Source organism: Haliaeetus albicilla, chromosome 25, assembly GCF_947461875.1.
Source record: "Haliaeetus albicilla chromosome 25, bHalAlb1.1, whole genome shotgun sequence".
Taxonomy (NCBI): domain Eukaryota; kingdom Metazoa; phylum Chordata; class Aves; order Accipitriformes; family Accipitridae; genus Haliaeetus; species Haliaeetus albicilla.
Window position 1 is genome coordinate 19,336,522 of NC_091507.1, and position 18,056 is coordinate 19,354,577.

Genomic DNA, 18,056 nt, shown 5'->3' on the forward strand with positions numbered 1-18,056 from the left:
TGCCTGGTGAGCTAAAGTATTTATCTCAAAAGAAAAGGGTGTGACATCCTTTGGGTTTACTTAAGTGTTTTGACTAGAACTACAAACCTCCTCTCTGTGTGTGTGTGTGTGTGTATATATGTTTATAAAACTGGTTTTGAAAGTAGCTCCCAAGCAAGGTTTTGACAGTTGTGCTCCTTAGAGAATTGAATTTACTGTCAGAGGGATAATGGAAACTTGCATTCTCAACTGCTGACTTGCGCTTCAGGCACTCATTGGATGCGTGGCTGCTATAACATACTTTCTGACTGCAGTAAGTTACTGAAACTTCAGGAAGTCTTGACCTGTGAGCTGTAAGCCTTCTCCCGTGATACCGGTAACACATCATCGTGTGGCCAAAACGGGGGTGTCCCGTATGTGTGCTGGGCTTATGTCCAGTGGTGTGAGGAGAGGCTGCTGCTGTGTACTCTTCAGCAAAGAAGGTGTTGCAGCAGAGACATCGGTAGGTGGTTGTGACTTGCTCGCTGGCTGCGCTTTAGGAGGAGCGGAGGAAAATGACGGCACTAAGCAGGTCACTGGTCAGACTGAGGATTCTGTTCTGTAAGTGGTGACTGGGCATCTCTTCATCCTGAGTCAGTACCCTGACTAATTCTGCAGAATCCTTAAAAATAAGAGAAACAAAAACTGTGAGGTCAGCATCTGATGCAATGACACAGTCCTGCTTACCTTTATGGAACTAAAGCTTGATTTCAGGGTTGAGTTTTTTAACTACGCACTAGAGGAGTAGGAACGAGGCATCAAGTAACACTTCAGTCCCAGACCTGTTCCTCAGAACTTAATTTTCAACTAGAAGCTTAAGAACAGGAACAAATAAAATAAAAAAGCTTGGTATTAGCCACTTGAAGCATTCAGAGGTTCTGTGATGTAGGAAAGGAAAAGGGATCTCTTCTGTAAGTTCTCCCTGAGGTCCAGGGGGAGAGGGGATGCATGTGTCTTCCCCCTTCTCCCTATTCTTTTCCCGACCTTGAGGTAATCTATGAATTTTTATATACTTGCTCCTACTTTTGATGAGTCAAGGGATTGTAACTTGCTGCTCCTTTCATATACTGCTCCACAGCTCCCAGTATTTGTGGATGAATTTTCTTTAGAAAGCCTTTTTCATTAAGGCTTGATGCAGATTTGATAACACTATTGGCTTCTCTTCTGTTGTAATATAAATTTTTAAATTTGTATTAATCTAGAAGGAACGAGAACTCTGGGGCTAAACTTCCAAATTTCAGACCTGTGGTTTTGAACCTGTTTTTCCTTTATTTCGTCTTTGTTCTAGCACAGATATTAATCCCCACAGTCTCTCTCCATGTTTGGAAATTATTTGGCTACTTTTAATTCCCTTTCACATTTGTTGATGCGTTTTATTGTTATCTGGTGGGAGTAAGGAAGAAAATGTGTCCATGTGTGTGTGAGGATAGAACATCTTCATCAGTGTAAGAGTACATAACATTTCTGTATGAAAGGGAATGTGATATAGCAGCCAAAGCCAAATGTTTAATTTTCAACTGATTTGTTTATTGCAGGGAGATTTTTATTCAGAAAAGTGAGCTGTGAAGAAGTTTCTGGCAGAAGATAAAACAGTAGGAGGAGATTTAGAGGAGTTTGGAAAGATTCCGTTTTGTTCAGGCACTGGAGCTGAGAGTAGGAATAAAGGAAGATAAGAGTCCGGCATCGCTAGGCAATGTTGGTCTCTATTGAATGTATATTTTGCTCATAGAGACGTAGACTCTTCTAATTGCTTATTCTTGGGTTTTGGTAGCTGTTTCTATGGAAAAAGTCAGATATTCCTAGTCTTTATCCAGTAAAAGTTTACTTTCAGAAGCTTACCTTTTTGAGCAGCAGTGGAAAATCATGTTGGGGTAATAGTAGTGGAACAACTTTTTAGGTTGTCTGTGTAAGCAGTCTTAGAGCAGCTGACACCAGAACAGCAAGGTGAGAGTTCAGAATAAGGAGCATCTTCCTAACATGCTTACAGCAGCCTGCATTCTCTGGAGCACGGCTGGCAGAAGGGTTTCAGTAAATCCCCTTTCATCCGTTTCCCCCTTCAGTGAATGGTGTTTCTCTCTTGGTTTTGCGTCCCTCCCCTTCGACTGAGGGTTTAACAATGGCTGGCTGCTGTAGTTGTGTGGCAGAGCACTCGCAAGTACTATTTTTTAGAAGAGGACCTCATCTGAACGGGAGGAAGATACATAAGAAATAATTTGATTGAAATATATGAATGCTGCCAACATTCCAGACCAAAAATGCAGTCTTGACTTTAGATTTAAAGCATTTTTAAGAGCTACAGGACAGGTCGTTTTGAAACCTGTTTTATTTGGAAAAGCGTGAGGGATAGCTTCCCCTGCACTTGTGTTTTGGGAGCAGTAAGAGAGGATTCCTGTCTTGACTCTGAAGAGCTGTCAGATGGAAGGAGAACAGATAACTTTAGGGGGAGACTGGGGGGATGGCCCTTTCTTGCCTGGGCTGATACTTTCCCAGTTGTACAGCATTAGCACAGCAGTCAGTCTGACTGACAAGAGACTTGTGAAGCTGCAGCATTTACTCATGTCTCATACGAGGTCCAAGAGTGTCTCTTTATTTAAATTGTGCTTTCTCTTGGTACGTGTTCCTATCAGGAAATTAAAAGTAGATAGCTTTCCGAGTAACTATCTTGTGGTCCAGTCTTCTTCAGGAAGATGTACAGATCTATACGGGAATAAATATAAGAGTACTAGCTGTTTCTTAATGAAATCTAACACTGTATCTTTTAAGCTGCCTCTTTGGCTATATACATAAGCACAGAATCAAGAATGTTATCTTGCATCCGGTGATTATTTTTACCTGTACTATTCAAAGACTCTGCTTCTAGAAAGTAGCTTTTTCCGTGAGAAAGTCTCCTAGATATGACAAATAGATGTTCAGTAACTCCAAATTCAGGTAAAAATCTGTGGAACTGTGTGTGTCTGAGAGTTAAATTGAGAAGCATCTTAATACTTTTTTTGTGCTGCTATATGCACCTTTTTATATTGGACAAAAGTTCTGGTCCAGGTGATAAAAAAATAATAAAAGAAATCCAGAAGTCCAAGAATTTATTTAGTATTTGAAATGACAGTAAACTGGAAAGCTCACGGCAACAGTCTGAACAGGGCCTGTAAGTTACCTAGGGCTCTGTGAGCTAGAAAGTTAAAAATTGTTTTAATATACGTATTTTTCACATTTTCCTACTGTCATGAGGTAGATTGAACGGGTTTTTTTGTAAAGCAATTGATAAATTGCTTAAGACTATAAACTGAACATTGTCTAGAAATGGACAATGTACTCTTTTTCTTTAAACAGCTTTGGTTGGGAATAAATGTGTTTTTGAACTGAACAAACATCTCTTCCTCTTTCTAGTTAAAAAGCGAATATATGATTTTTCTGTTGGGGAACAGAAGGTCAGCAGTTCAATTTTATTTTCAGCATTTTATAGACAGTTTAAAGTGAAATCCCTTGAAAAGTAGGTAGCAGTGTTTCAAGGGATTAGCAGTAAAACATAGCAATCCACAGTGATTCTGAGCTTTGTCCTTCTGTGCGAGATCAAGGTTAAACTTCTTATGTCTGAGGACTGTTCTTTGTTTATACAATACATAAATGTACTAACACTTCCAGTGAAGTGTAATTCCTGCAGTCCATTGAATGTTTGAGCTAGGGGAAAAGAAGCAGCAATGGAAGCAAATCATTCAAATGCCTTTTTTTTTTTTTTTTTTTATCTTGAAAGAAATTCAAGGATGTCTCCTTTATAAAATTTCATGGTGTTCACCCTATCTTGAGTGGCTGGCTGTTTTAATTTCAAGGTGAGAAGGAAGGTTTATTGACAGTGAGTATGAAAATGCACAAACAGCGGTACACTTAATTTGTTCTTCCGCAGAGCATGTTTCACCAGTCTATCATACAGATAATATTACCTAAATGTCCTCTCAGTAGAGTGTCTGGATTTTTTTTTCTATGATCTTGTGTGCTTGGCTCCCTCCTTACCCCCTTTTTATAAGGGACTGTGGAGGGGTTGGTAGGTGTAAAATGATTTCTAATTTTGTCTTGCGTAGACACCTAACATAGGTTGTATTCTTCCTGGACTTTCCTCTCTCTTCTAACTTGTTTGGTTTTTTTTTATTTTCATGTATTTCCAAAAGCATAGGTAAGCTTAAATAAGTTGTCTGCTGGGAGGAGTGGAGATACAACAGTCCAGAGCAACACCAACAAACATTAAGCTTATCTGTGTCTCTGACTTAGCAGAAACACCCGTAAACCAACGCAGAGGAGGTGTGGCCGTTAATCACTGCTGCTGTTGTAGAGGCAAGATGAGGTCTCTTTTCCCGAAAGTTTCCTTTTGTGCATTTGAGCTGTTTATTAGCAGCATGGCTTTTCTGAAACTGCTTCTAAAAGAAATCAAGAAAAGATGAGCTGACGCTCTTTTTCTGACCCTCTTGCTGTATTTGTCTAAATGTGAGGCAACCTTTGGGGTTCTGTTTTGTTTACTCAGCGGCCGAGAAACATAGGCCAAAAAAGCTGCCTCCTCCCTGTTTGTCTCATGCCGTTTGCAGCCAAAGGGTCTGAAAATGTCCTCTCTGCACAGTCTGGCTTTTACCATTGCTGTCCAGAACGTGGAAAACCATCGGTCTTGATGGCAGTGCCTTCAAAACAAAGCAACCAGCAGCTTTTTGCCCTAATAGTGGAAAAAGTCACTGCAGATCGGGTCAGCCGCAGTGGTTGCATCTGCGTAGGCTGCTGATGGAGGCAGAAGAACCTGCAGCTGCTGCCGGCACCTGCCTGAGCCCTGCCTGCTGGTGGAGCTTGCAGCAACAGATGCAGGAGAGGGAGGTTGAGGGCAGATGGTACGAGCATGGGGGGGCTAAAGGCTGGAGGAAGGAAGGGGTTGGTAGGAAGGGATGTTAGCTGGCTGTCTGCGGTCAGAGTTGCTTTATATTCAAGACATTTTTTTTTAAACTCTTTTTTGACAGACTAAAACCAGCGATGATGACTTAATAATTCATGTTCCTTGTGTTTTCTGATAAATATGTAATAAAAGGGCATGAAAAGACGCGATTTTGTATAGTCTTCAAGGTATGGGGAAATACCTTCTTCCAAAAATACCATCTGGGTTGGATGAAGCACTAATAAGATCATCTAACTACAAAAACCCCCTCTTGGTTTTTTTGCCTGGTCTCTATAAGGTTGCCGGTACTGTCTGTTAATCTTTGTCTTGCTTTCCAAATGAAATAAAAGTACAAATTTCTCAAAAATGCCCCCACCCCCAAACAAGCTGAAATATGTTTGTTTGGGTTTTTTAATCCCTTAAGGTTGTCCTTAGCCAATTTCTTAATGGTCTTCCCACGTTTATGGAAAGACTTGAGCCAGGTTTTTATTATAACTGTGTTGGTGACCATACTCAGCTTCAGCTTAGCTAAAGACCTATTAGAGTGTTTTCTCTGTAATTTCTATTACTAACATTATCTATCTTTTAAGCACAGGTAAGTTATAAGGCTCCTAACTAGTATTGCAAAACTGTAACATATGTTGCTTTTTGCTGTAGAATACCAGCTTTTTGTCCTTTGAAATAGAATTTTCAATTTAAATCATCTGTCAGAAGCTAAAAATGAACACTGCCTACTTTATATCAGGCATGCTGTTCCAAAAAGGGTATAGAAATATCCTCTTCTTTTTAAGTTAGACATCAAAAGATTTAAAAAAACTTAGCTTCCCGAAACAGCAGAGTGCTTATCACATAAACAGGAAAGATAGTACTTCGTATTATATGTTTTAAAAACTGTCCCATTGATTAAGCATCTGTATCTTGAACTGCCCCAGACCAGGAAATTTTGTGGCGTAGCAGTACTACTAATGAAATTTAAAAAATAGGGAATTGGGAAGGTTAGCTTCTATGAAGGTCACAACATGGAACGGTGTATATCGTATAAAATTACGGTGGTATTGCATGAATTAATAGAAGGCCAGAACTTGGTTTTGTGTTCTTTTAGTGCTGCAGCAGCCTACCTTGTAATAGCCTGGATGGCTTTCTCTTTTCTACCACTAGAGATGTAGCAGGCTAAAGTATCTGCTAGTTTCTCATATAAATGTTAGCAATTTTATTCTTACCTAATAATATTGTCCAGAGTCTTACTGTTGTGACAGCATTGTGTCCTCTTCTTGCAACTTCAACTTTTTCCGAGACCGTATACCTCAAAATTACGAAGCTGTATTGGTCTGAATAATGGGCAATTGTGACTGTGAGGTGACTTTGGCTTACAAGAAAGGAGGAAAGATGTGAGCTGGGGGATTGACCTCGCTGCGTTCGTTGTGCTTGGCAATCTCTACCTTCAAGGGCATCCCCACTGGTGCTACACCTTCCTGCTGGAGTGGGGCTTGGAGAGCTGGAAAGGTCCTAAGCATCACCTGCAGCCATCAGAGACGGTCATCACTAAGGCTCTGGGCTGCACACAAAACATAGGTGGCAGGAGATGCAGACTCTGTGATTAAAACTATTTCTTTTCCTTAAATGGTAAGCTTGCATTTGAAAAGATCATCTGAAGCAGTCCCTGCTTTTTTCATCAGGGCAGACTGATTCGTGTGAACATTCATGAAAACACTGGGTGGGAAATTTTTTTTACAAACATCCTTTTATATGTTATTATATAAACATATATAAAGTGAGATTTCTTTTTTTGTTGAATGGTAAAGTGCTGTACCGACTTCTTAGCAGGAAGGATGTATTTCTGGGTGTTTATAATCTGTATTCTCCTTTATTTCTTTGTGCGTCTTTTAAAAAGACTTCTAAGCCACTTACAAGACAAAAAACAAGCTTGGCTTTTGTGCTTTGTTAGAGCTGTGCAGAAATTCGTTACCACTAAACTAGTCTTGAGGTTTCCTGTTTGCAGTTGTTCTGTAGCACAAGATACAAGGTGCCAGAGTGTAGCTGCAGTTGTATTAGAGATTGGGATATCAGATATGTTGTGGGGCCGAGAGAAGCAAACATTGCTTAGAAGCTGTCGGAGGCATCCGGTTGAAGAAACAAAACCCCAAACCTTGCAGCATTGTGCCCTGAAACAGTGGCAGGTGATACAGAGGGGGAGAGGGTGTGAGGTGTGCAGGGGCAGCCTGTTGGATAGCGTCAAGATGAAGTTATTTAGTAGAGTTCTAAACTACTGGTTAATTAAGACTGATCCTTCACTTTTTTTGAAGATATACAGCCTGCTTATATTTTAGCAAGAAGTATCGTGTAGAAGTGGGCCCGCGGCAGGGCAGTCCTGCATGTGATTAACTGTTTTACCGGGCTGTATCACCCTCACAGTTTTATCTATAATTATTCTTTCCCCCCCCAAGTGACTCATAAGGAAACCGAGTACTTTTGCACCTAAGAACAGATGTCTCAGGACCTGCCAGAATGGCTCACGGTGTCTGCTGAGCCTGCCTTTGAAGTCAGCCCTGCGGCTGGACCTGTCCTTCGGCTGGTTGTTCGTCTGTCCAGCATGGCTGTGGGCTTGGGTAGATGGGTAGACCTAAATTGGGAGCTCAAATGAAGTGAAAAATGTACTGAAAAATAGTTTCTTCATGCCTAGCTTCCTTAAAAGCCTTTTGATAAGTACTAATTGCACCTCCATAATCTTCTGGTATACTGTGTGGAGTTTTTGGGGGGGGGTCCTTTGTCTGTTTCCTTTATTTTTCTTTAGGATTAGAGTTCATCTGACTGCTTGGTGGTGTTATCAAGGATCGTCCAATTTATGCTTTCAAATTAGTGGCACAGCTGCAACTCTCCAGAACTTCTTCATTGCTCTAAATTTTTGTCAGAGTTGACACTAAAACTGTAAAAGCTTTGTGCATGGTTCTGCTATCTTGGGGTGCATTTGAAGATTAAAAGTGTTTAATTTCTCGTATTGTTTTCATACCCTAGTTAATGACAGAGAAGAAAATGGTTGTCATTGTAAAATAATCCCATAGTGTAGAAATAAGTGTTAAACATTTTTTCCTACATCATGTGCAGGAAACTTTATGCTCTATCTAATTCTGTACTTATTCTATTGCTAATATTTAATTTATTCCAGATGCAGTTTAATAACTTTTTATAGTTCTTAATGAGCTGAACTGCAGTTTTTTCATAGTTTCAGTTGCATTTCTTGACTTGAGCTTGTTGCTATCAGTTTTTCCTTTTCAACTGACCAGGGAGAGGGGACACAGAAAACTTCCAGAGCTTTTTACCTCACTTTTTAAACAGAATATACTTTTAACCATATAATACTTCTTTCATAAATGCTAAATTGTGAGAGTAGGTTGGGAAATGTAATAAAACATTCCTCCTTTGCAGTGGATCCATTTATTTATATCTTTGTTCACGTTTATTCTTTACAGCTTCCACTCATGCTTGTTTTCAGCTTTGGAAAACTGACCCTCCTAAATTACCAACAGCAGCTTCTATTGATTGTGATTGTGTCTTCAGTTTGCACATCAAAGTAAATTAGATAATAATCACTTGCACTTACTCAGCTATCACTTTTAGTGCTGTAGTCAATGCATCCTAATGAGACCTAATAGTGAAATACCCCAAATTAATTGTAAAACTTGTGTTAAAACAGTCAGCAATTTTAGGCAGCCCAGGTATCAGTTTGGCATCTCAGAACTGCATAGCAAGATGATGAATGTTTGATCACTATAGCTATTTGGTTAACTTCCTTTAAAAGAGGGGGGGAGTATTCTTACAATAATTTTTGGTGCAGTGACCTCTTTCCAAAGAAATGTGTCCCTTGGGATGGATTGACACACATTATATGCAATATTAAAGTGTTAAACTGCAGCAGCAGTTAGACAAGGTGGCCTTTATGTGATCCATCTCCATTTGTCTAAGCACCAGCAAATAGCCCATGTAACAAAGCATGGAAGGGTTTTTACTGGTTTTAACAAAGGGCTGCGATTTGCCATAATTTGGGTCAGCTTGCTTACTCTTTCTAAACCACTGCATTTTGAGATTTTCTTGTAGCAATCATTCGAAATATATTTTGCTTGGTTTAGGTTAACTTTGGCCTTTGCAAGAAGGAGATGATATTTTCCTGTTTTTTCAGACATACATACTTTAATTGCCAAAAGTGCTGCGTTCTACTGGAAATTGCTAAAAGTATGTCCAAAAGGTGTATTCTTTTTCACAAATTTTCATTTGAATTCACATTTCTGTTCTTTTTAATGCATTCTGAGTTCTGTCTTTGAGTTTGGTGCTTTATTGATCCCCAAGAACCGAGTGAAACAATCTCAAATGTAGAAATGCTTTTTTGAAATCTTTCTATGTGTCGAAACTGTTCATCCAGGCTGATTTAGAAAGACCTAACCACACATGCAACAAAGAGAACAACTGTAAGTGAAAACAAAGCTTCAAACCTCCTGAAACAGTAGGCAGACTAACCAGAGATTGCATCTTCATAAATAAGAAAGCTTCAGATTTAGAATGCGCTTCAGATGAAGTGATCCAATACAAGTTATTTTATTAATTACAGAATACAGTAAGCACATCCGCTTACTATGAAAGAGGCCTTGATGGAAAGAGACTTTTTTTTATTTTTTCACAGCTGTGATACCTTAGAGGACCAAATACTGCCTATTTGCTGTAGCTTACAAAAGATCAACCAAGTGGACACCACCAGATAGCTGGCCCACCAGCAAGATGTGCTGGAGGGTTCCAAACCCATTTTGATTCAGAGTTTGGGGGCAGGAGAAGGAGAGAGGTTGTTCAGCCTCAAATCTTAGAGAAAACTGTGATACGTCATTAGTTAGCTTTTCATTCTCCCAAGACAATTAACTCAAGACATAATTACTATACAATATTATGTAATGTTGCATAGCAATTACGTGTTTTAATGTACATCAGTGTCATGTAAAAGCCTCTGTATCAATTTAGTGCCTTTCTTTCAGTGTGTCTTAGGAGGGCATCCATTTCCAGAACAGTCTGTTACATCAATTGTCACTTCCTATTAATAGAATTTTTGCTTGTTCCCTTGGTGAGGGATTAAATTTCAAGCATTACTGTCAGTCATTTTTCAGCCATGTTCCTTTTTGCAAAATAAATTGTGAACAAGGAGAGCAACCGCTTCCTTTCTCACTGCATCTTTAAAGCTCAACCATACCTCCTCCTGTTTGCACTATACTAACTGTGTATCCCTGATGTAACCCTGAGCCTTCCTCCTGAAGGCAAGAAAAGATGCTGCTTTTCTGCCCTTTGGGCCAGGGCACTAAACTAGTGGGAGTGCTAACTTGTTTCAGTCTATAGGAGAAGATTCCAGTTCAGGTGGCATGCTGGAATGGATCCTTTCTTATTTATCATTGTGGGAGAAACACATTAGACCTATATGGTGGGGGGGGGAAATCCAGGCTTGGTAAAAGATAATGAGATCTGTGTAACAATTATATATAGTTTGATATTTGAAATAACATCGAATGAGCAAATCTTTCACATGAAAAATCACTAGCAGATTTAAAAGTTTGTGGGAGCAAATTCTCTTCAGATCCTCTACATTTTATTTTCCATAACGTCGAATACTGCTTGCATGGTTCAGTTTTAAGTTTTTAGTTGGTTCAAAACAGCAGGTGGTTGTTTGTCTTTGTTTTCTTTCTAACATTGCTAAATTCTTGAATCATTGATAGTTTATTGAACATAACCTTTTCCCTTCTGGACTTTTTTCTGATAAAGGCTTTGCAGGAGCTACAGTACTAGACATTCCACTAATGTCTGCCTTAGGGTTAGCTAATGTTCCTCACCTGTCTGAGCAGGCTTTCAGTACCGTCTTCTTTTAACTGACTTTACCTTGGCTGGGTTTTTGTTCACTGCCTTCCTAGCTGGGCAGATTTTTCAGGTTTTCCCTCTCTCCCAAGGATGTTTTTGTGTGGGAAAATTTTCAGGTGTGTTTCTGCAGAAGGGCAGCTGCCACTGAAGACAGGACTCCTCTGCTAACAAAACCTAAACTGGAGGGAAGAAACAAAAGCTGCTGAAAATACCTGAGCTCAATCTAAACTAATTAGTTGTAACATTTCAGCAAATACAATGTTGGTAAAATAAATTAGTTTACTACCACTGCTAGCAATGAAGGAAATGCTGGGTTAAAAGGGGTTGGAAGCGTGGATCGGTCACATAGCTAGTGTAAGAATTACCTGTTGAAGGTCTGGGATGTGGAGTTTTGTTTGTTGGCTCATTTAGTGTGGTGTCTTTTGTTTTGGGTTGTTTGGGTTTTTTTGTTTGTTTGTTTAAAAACTGCGAATGGAAGTTGGATTGTCATAAAAGTAAAGCAAATGACCGCTTGATATGGTAAGCTAAAAACTAAGGCCGTACATATACTTCTGAAGTGAAGCAATCTTGTACTGAGAAATGACTGTGTTGTATTTGATAAATTTACAGTTCCTTGCATAGGTATTTCAAAGCTTTTCACTGGTGCTTTTTAAAGTGGGGGGTGTTGTCCTGTTGGGTATGAGGAGAAGACTGCATGTCAGCGCTAGGACTTCTGAGCTTTTTGAGGAGGAACATTCCAGAATGTTGTACACTCTTAGCAGTAATGGACTTTCATTTTCTTGATGTGAAAGAGTCTCATGTTAACATTAGAATCTATGGGGACTGTGGTATATTTTGTTGCACAGTCTATAAGCAGTATACTGAAGAAATTTCACGTTTTGAGTGCATGTCAAGTTTTTATGGGACACTCGCCTGTTTTGGAAGGCTGTATTACTGTTTTTTCCTTATGTTTTTCCCCAGATCTAGATATGTCCTTTACTTCTAATCTTTTGTTTGGCACACAGCTGTGCTGCAGAAGCATTTCAAAACTATTAATTCTACAGCCCCCCTTCTGGGGAACAAATGTGTCCTTATTCACATATGAGGAAATCTTAGCTCTGCAAATGTCACAGGAAGAACCTTATTGTCCTTGATGGAGCCAGTCTAATGATGTAACCATAAGAAAGTAATTTTAAAAACTTTAATACTAGTTCCCCAAATTTAAAACCAACCAACCAAAAAACAAACAAAAAGACCCCCCCACCATACAAAAAAAACCCAAACCCAGATCTGTCCCCCCCGCCCCAAACTAAAAAACCAGCACAACCAAGCTCTTCAACACACATGCATGCAGTTTTAAATGGACAAATGCTCAGCTGCAATTATATGATGCATTTTGACTCTTTATAAATCCTGTCCCCACTTGGGTAGGAGTGCTTTTGCCATTAAACATTCAGCAAAACCTGGAGTGCTTTACTGAAATGGGTTCTGCATGAGCATGCCACTTGAGAAACTTGGCTTTCTACACTTCTGCCAAAATTGCATCATGCAAGGGGTCTGCTTGTGAAATGACATTGTTTCTCAGGCAGAGTGGCAGTTTTACACCTCAACAATAACTGGAATTGTAGAAATTGGGTGGCTTGGGGCTCCCTGAGTGATTTTTCGGAGGACTGTGTAGTTGACGTCGTCAGCCCTGACATGTGGTCTTTTCCTGTGCTTCCGTCCTTGCCCCAATACCTTGGAGAAACACTTGGCAACTCTTACAACAGGAGCCAATTCAGTTATTTATTTTTTGTTGCTTCAGAGGGATAAGAAGAGTTTAATAGTTTTCCATCAGTCACTAGTCAAATATTACACCTAATTTGTTTTTTTATTATTAATATACAGTAATATTGATAGATAATTTTAACTTGCCTGTGTTGTGAAAATAACTTTTTTTTAGAAGTGGAGCCTGTGTGTGGCAGCATCAGCCAACTGCATTGATGGTGTCCTATTTCTTCATGTTCTCCATGTCCCCAGGAATAGTAAGAATTGACCATTTTACAATTGCTGAGATAAAATAAACTGATCTAAATTGGAGAGAGAGATTATATTGACAACGCCGGCCTCCAGAACGTGCTTGATTGCAGTCCCCCTGTGGCTACATCAGCTTATCGACCTGTAGGCTATCTGTCCATTTTATGTGAGTCAGAAACCAGGGCAGTTTATTGGAGGCTGTGGTCCAAAGCTCAGGCTCTCCTATGTCATTGTCAGACGGGATTATTATTTTAGGGGAGAAAAAAAAAATTGTTGAAGGGTATGGTGGCTTATTTCTTGTAAAATCCTCAATTCCACCTGCATAAGTCACTGGCTGTTTGAACTCTAAGGGTGGTGTTTCTTCTCAATTGTTCAAAACATCATAACTTCTTTTTGAATTAATCTTGGAGCTCTCAGCTGTGCAAACACGCATTTGAATAATGTTTTAATTGTTGTATGTTCCTTTGTGTTTTCTAATTGGAAAATGAGAATTTAAACCTGTTGATTTCAGCTTCAGATTTTCAAAAATGTCATCCTACCTTGGCCATGAGCGGTGACGTTGTTGGTGCTTTCCAGAACTTTGCTGTCAAATAGTTTAGCAACCATAGCTCAACCCTATGTGATGCTCTCCTGGAAACAAAAATGATGATAAGAGGAGGCTGTTAAATTGTAATAGAGTCCACTGTTGTGTCTTATGATTCTAGGTTAACTTTAAATAAGGGAAACACTTCTTTTCCTTTGAAAGAGTAGACTGCTGGGCTGTCTAGCATGTAGTTTTCACATCTTGTACTGTAGCTAAAGGGAGAAAGTGTGTGTGTGTGTTTACAGACTGCAGAAGGAACCTCTCTGAATACAGGTGATATGCTGAACAGAATTTCTGAATGAGGTTTGGTGTTTTTTTTTTTTTAATTACCTTTTTGTCCCATAAACTATTAGGTATCAAAGTTCATAGGGTTGTGGACTGCTAAGAACTAGGCAACAAAGTCAAATAATGTTCAAAAGATCCTTGGACATTAATAGTTTGAAGTACTCTGGGACCTGTTTCTACTAATCTGTAAGTTAAAGGAAATCTACAGCTTTTACTTTTTAAAAAAAATAATCTGCTACATTGATTTTAAATATATTATCACCTCCCACTCTCTCCCGTCCTCCTCCACTTCCCTCTCCCCCAAAAACTCCCAGCAGCGGTTAGAAAATTTTAGGTAACTTCTCAGAATTTAGAGGATAAAATCAACATATTTTTGTTGGCATTGTGATATGTTTGAATGTCAGTGGTACTGGCATGGGAGTTTTGTCTTCCTTGTACACTATTGTCCTCCCTCACATTGTTCCCAGTAATTACTGGGATGCGTAGGAAAACGTGGAGGCACACAGCTGTCTTTATGCGGCTGACAAATAGCTTTGGGAAAGATCGTTCTTGTTACAGGTAAGTAAAAAAAGACAACTCATTCAGTCTTAACAGAACTCTGGATAAGTTTCGGGTAGGGAAGAAAAGCAATGCAATCGAGGGAAGTGCAGTGGGTGCTCTTCACCCCACTGTCTCGTGCCCAGCACAGGACTGCGGTGAGCTGGGATCTTCCTGGGAGCAAAGTGGGAGCGAAGTCTTCTAAAATGCAGTCTTGTGCTGCCTGTGCAAAACATTGTGAACAAAGGCTAACTAAAGACATTACCCTCTTCTTGATCGCAAATTTCCCTGCTGAGTTACATTACTTGAAGTATTTTTAACTTCCTATTAAAAAAAGATGGATAACTTTGTTTAATGTATTATTTTTAAGTTTTCTGCATTTAGTATGAAGATGAGGAACTAGGGCAGAAGGAAAATATATTTTTTGAATGCTGCTATTTTTTTTTTTCTCAGATCAGAACTTTGAATGGCAGATGTAGGATAGTTTTATAATGCTACATGCAAAAACTAAATGGGTTTTATAAATTAGCTTTTGTTAACATATTTCTGAATAATATTTGATATACATTCAGGGGAAGTGAACGTAATACATTATGACTAGAATTTGCTATCAAGGTGTTGTCATGTTTCAGTGGCAGAAAAAGCAAGAAAGGTCAATATGACTTCCCTTATTTTTGAAAGAGGCATTCCAATCTGTGAGGTGTTTCTCTGTATGGCTTTCTCATTTTTCCCTACCCTTCTATTTCAGAAGAACTCAAAGAAAAAAATTGAGTAAGAGTTACATGATATAACTTACTGATGAGCGTGTTTTAATATTTTGTTGCAGAAGGACTCCATGAAAGATGACAGAAGAAGTTATTGTTATTGCAAAGTGGGATTACACTGCACAGCAGGACCAAGAACTTGACATCAAGAAAAATGAGCGTCTTTGGCTATTAGATGATTCCAAGACATGGTGGAGGGTAAGAAACGCGGCCAACAAAACGGGATACGTGCCATCAAATTATGTGGAGCGAAAAAACAGCTTGAAGAAAGGTTCTCTGGTTAAAAATCTAAAAGACACGTTGGGTAAGTCCTTTTGTATTTTGGAAGAACTTTAGTAGACTTGATGGGTTTCAGATTGGGAATTTAATGTTTGTATAAATATTTTTTTTAACATGCTTGTTTGGATTTTCTTAATCCTTAGTTTGAGGTGACATGGTGGGGGAGGGAGGGAGAGTGTGGGGGGAGAATCATGTGGAAAAATCTGTAACGGGTTTTCTCGTATCACATCCAGGAGAATAAGATGTTGGTTTTGTTCCAGTTTGTCAGAGATTGTATGTTTTCAGTGGCTGAAGAATTGTGTTTTCATTGAGATACCAAATGCTGAATCCTCTCCTCACATGCCAAGTCCTCTTGCTCAGAAATAGGATGTAAACTGTATTGTTCAGCGTAGCTATCACAGCAAAGCTAAACCACTTTATGAATGGGATTATATGATGTGGCTATGTGCAATGTCAGGGGTTAAGTTTCTGTGGTCTGAGATGTTCCTTCTGCTTCCAAGTCCTTCGTATGTACTCTGTTTTATACTTGCACATAAATTCTTCACAACAGTATATCATATATAAAAAATAATATACCTTTGAAAAATTTTGAGTGTATTTTGAATAAATGTATTTGGAAGTCAGGTGAAATTAATTCTTTTTTCTTTATTTTTGCAATTACTTTTAGTGACTGCTTAAATTACTTAAAAATAAAGGGCTTTGCATATGGCTAGGAGATGTTAAATAGTGATAAGTGATCATTTTATGTATAGAGGCCAAAACCCCCCTACTAGTGGTATTTTAGGATATAGTGAATAAAACAGAAACAGATATGCACCTGGAGGTGTTTTGAGGTTATTTTTTGCTTGTGTTTTGGTTTTTACCTGTGAAGTCTTACATAGGGAAAACTTACTCTGTTGCAAGCAAAAAAGTTTGCTTAAAAATAAAATGGCAATAGCTCTTATAGGTTTATTGCAGGCGTCCTCTGCTAGTGTTGTGTCTAACAGGTTAGACTTCTTGGTCACTTCTTCATTACTGTATCCTCCACTGCTGAGCTGCCATAAAGTATGTGGAAATTGAGGACTGCAGGATGGGTGGCAAGCAAATAAGGTTATCAAAAGATTTACCATGGTAATATTTAAAACCATAGGCCTCTCTACAGATACTCTTGGAATATACTCATTACAGTGCCAGCAAATGTGATTATGCCTTTTCAAAGATTTGTATAAAGAATAAGCTCCAACATCAATTAACTAGTTAAAATCAAAATCGCAGTTGTGACTTTAAGCTCCTTTTATATGGATTTATGTTGTTTAAAAATATATATTTATGCATAGCCTAAAAGCTACTTTATGAAAGGATTGCATTTCTGTTGTGATAATGTATCAAGTGTTTGTGTAAAATGTGGACAGTATTTACTTGATGTAAACAAACACATTTTTATTTATATCCAACAGAAAAGTGTTTAAGTGAAAGAATAGAGACGTGTCCTAGCATATATGCATGTTTACCTCCTTGATCTTAACAAAGCTGCATGCTGCAGGGTGCTTCGCTTCACTGTGGTGGCGACCGATGAAACGGTGTGAGAGCAAAGCTTGGTGGTTTCATGGCCGAGCCTTTGCTAGTGTTCCATCTTCTAAACCTCAGCCCTTTGCACGCATGTACACAGGTTTTTAAGTTCTGAAGGACCGTTATTACAATCTACTGATTCCCCCGTACCTTTTCTAATAGTTTTCTCTGTGCGTTGTTTGTTCAGCTGAGGCAGAAAATACCACGTGGCAGAGCTTAGCTTTTTCTTTTGCAGTGACCACACGTGCCTGCTAAGCGTACAAAGCACCTCTCATGCTCTTTTATGCTCGTACATCCTGTGACAGTAAGAAACTGCCTAAGCCATACCTAACCCACAAATTGGCTCAGGATATTCTTAACACCCCCTCAGCTAAACTATATAGTCTTTAAGCCATGTTTGTCTGGCTGTACAGTAATTTCCCATTCAGAACAAGGAGAGCATGTGTCCTTTAGAGGATCCTTTGTTCTGAGCGGCCATCAAGAATGCAATTCTTGGGTGGTTTTTTTTTTTTTTTTTTAAACAAAGGCTTGCAAATTGCAAGGCTGATGTTTGATCTAGTGAAACAGCTTTTGAAAGTTTTGCTGCACCCAGTGAAACAAGTTCTTAAGTTCTCTTTAAAGAAGTATGTCTAATGTCTCATCAAACATGCCTCTCCTAAGATCACAAGAAAATTCACATTAAAATACCCGCTAACCTAGCACAGGTGGGAATGGCGGTCACGAGTATTAGTCCTTAAACCAAATCTGTTTCTGACTTTGATCTTGAAGCTATTACCAAAATATCAGGTGCTGAACTAAAAAAAAAAAAGTCATTTAATAATCAGTCAATAATTAATCGTAAGTTTTGTGAAATCTCAGGAGGAAAACAGCAGGCTCTAAGTTGCTTCCAGTGATAAAACTAGTGGGCTTTAAAGAGAGGGATGGTCCCTCTGATGTACCTGGACCCACCTTTCATACTTGTGGTGCTCCAGCAAACGGTTGCTCCCATGGAGATGCACTTTTCCCTACCTGTACCTTAATCAATTAGGTTTCCTTGTGTTCAAACATATTTCATCTGAAAGCATTGTTATCGTACAAATGATGTAGTGTATTGTCTGTGTGATTGCCCGTAGCTATCTGCCACTCTTATGCTTATCCACAGTAATTACTGGTGGTTGATTTATACTTACTTCCAGATATTCAATCAATATGAAGAGTGCCAGCCATAGTTCAAATTGTGGCAGACCCTATAAAGAGCTATTACTATTTAATTAATAGTCCC

At 39.0% G+C, this 18,056-nt stretch overlaps 1 protein-coding gene across 1 annotated transcript in view; it reads left to right on the forward strand.

Moving 5' to 3' along the window:
* NCK2 (NCK adaptor protein 2) overlaps positions 1-18,056 on the forward strand; it is an 85,284-nt gene that overhangs the window by 37,735 nt on the left and 29,493 nt on the right. Inside the window, exon 3 of the mRNA XM_069770150.1 lies at positions 15,031-15,272. Within this exon, the coding sequence (XP_069626251.1) occupies positions 15,047-15,272 (226 nt within the window). The 5' untranslated portion in view covers positions 15,031-15,046. The remainder of the gene's footprint in view (positions 1-15,030; positions 15,273-18,056) is intronic.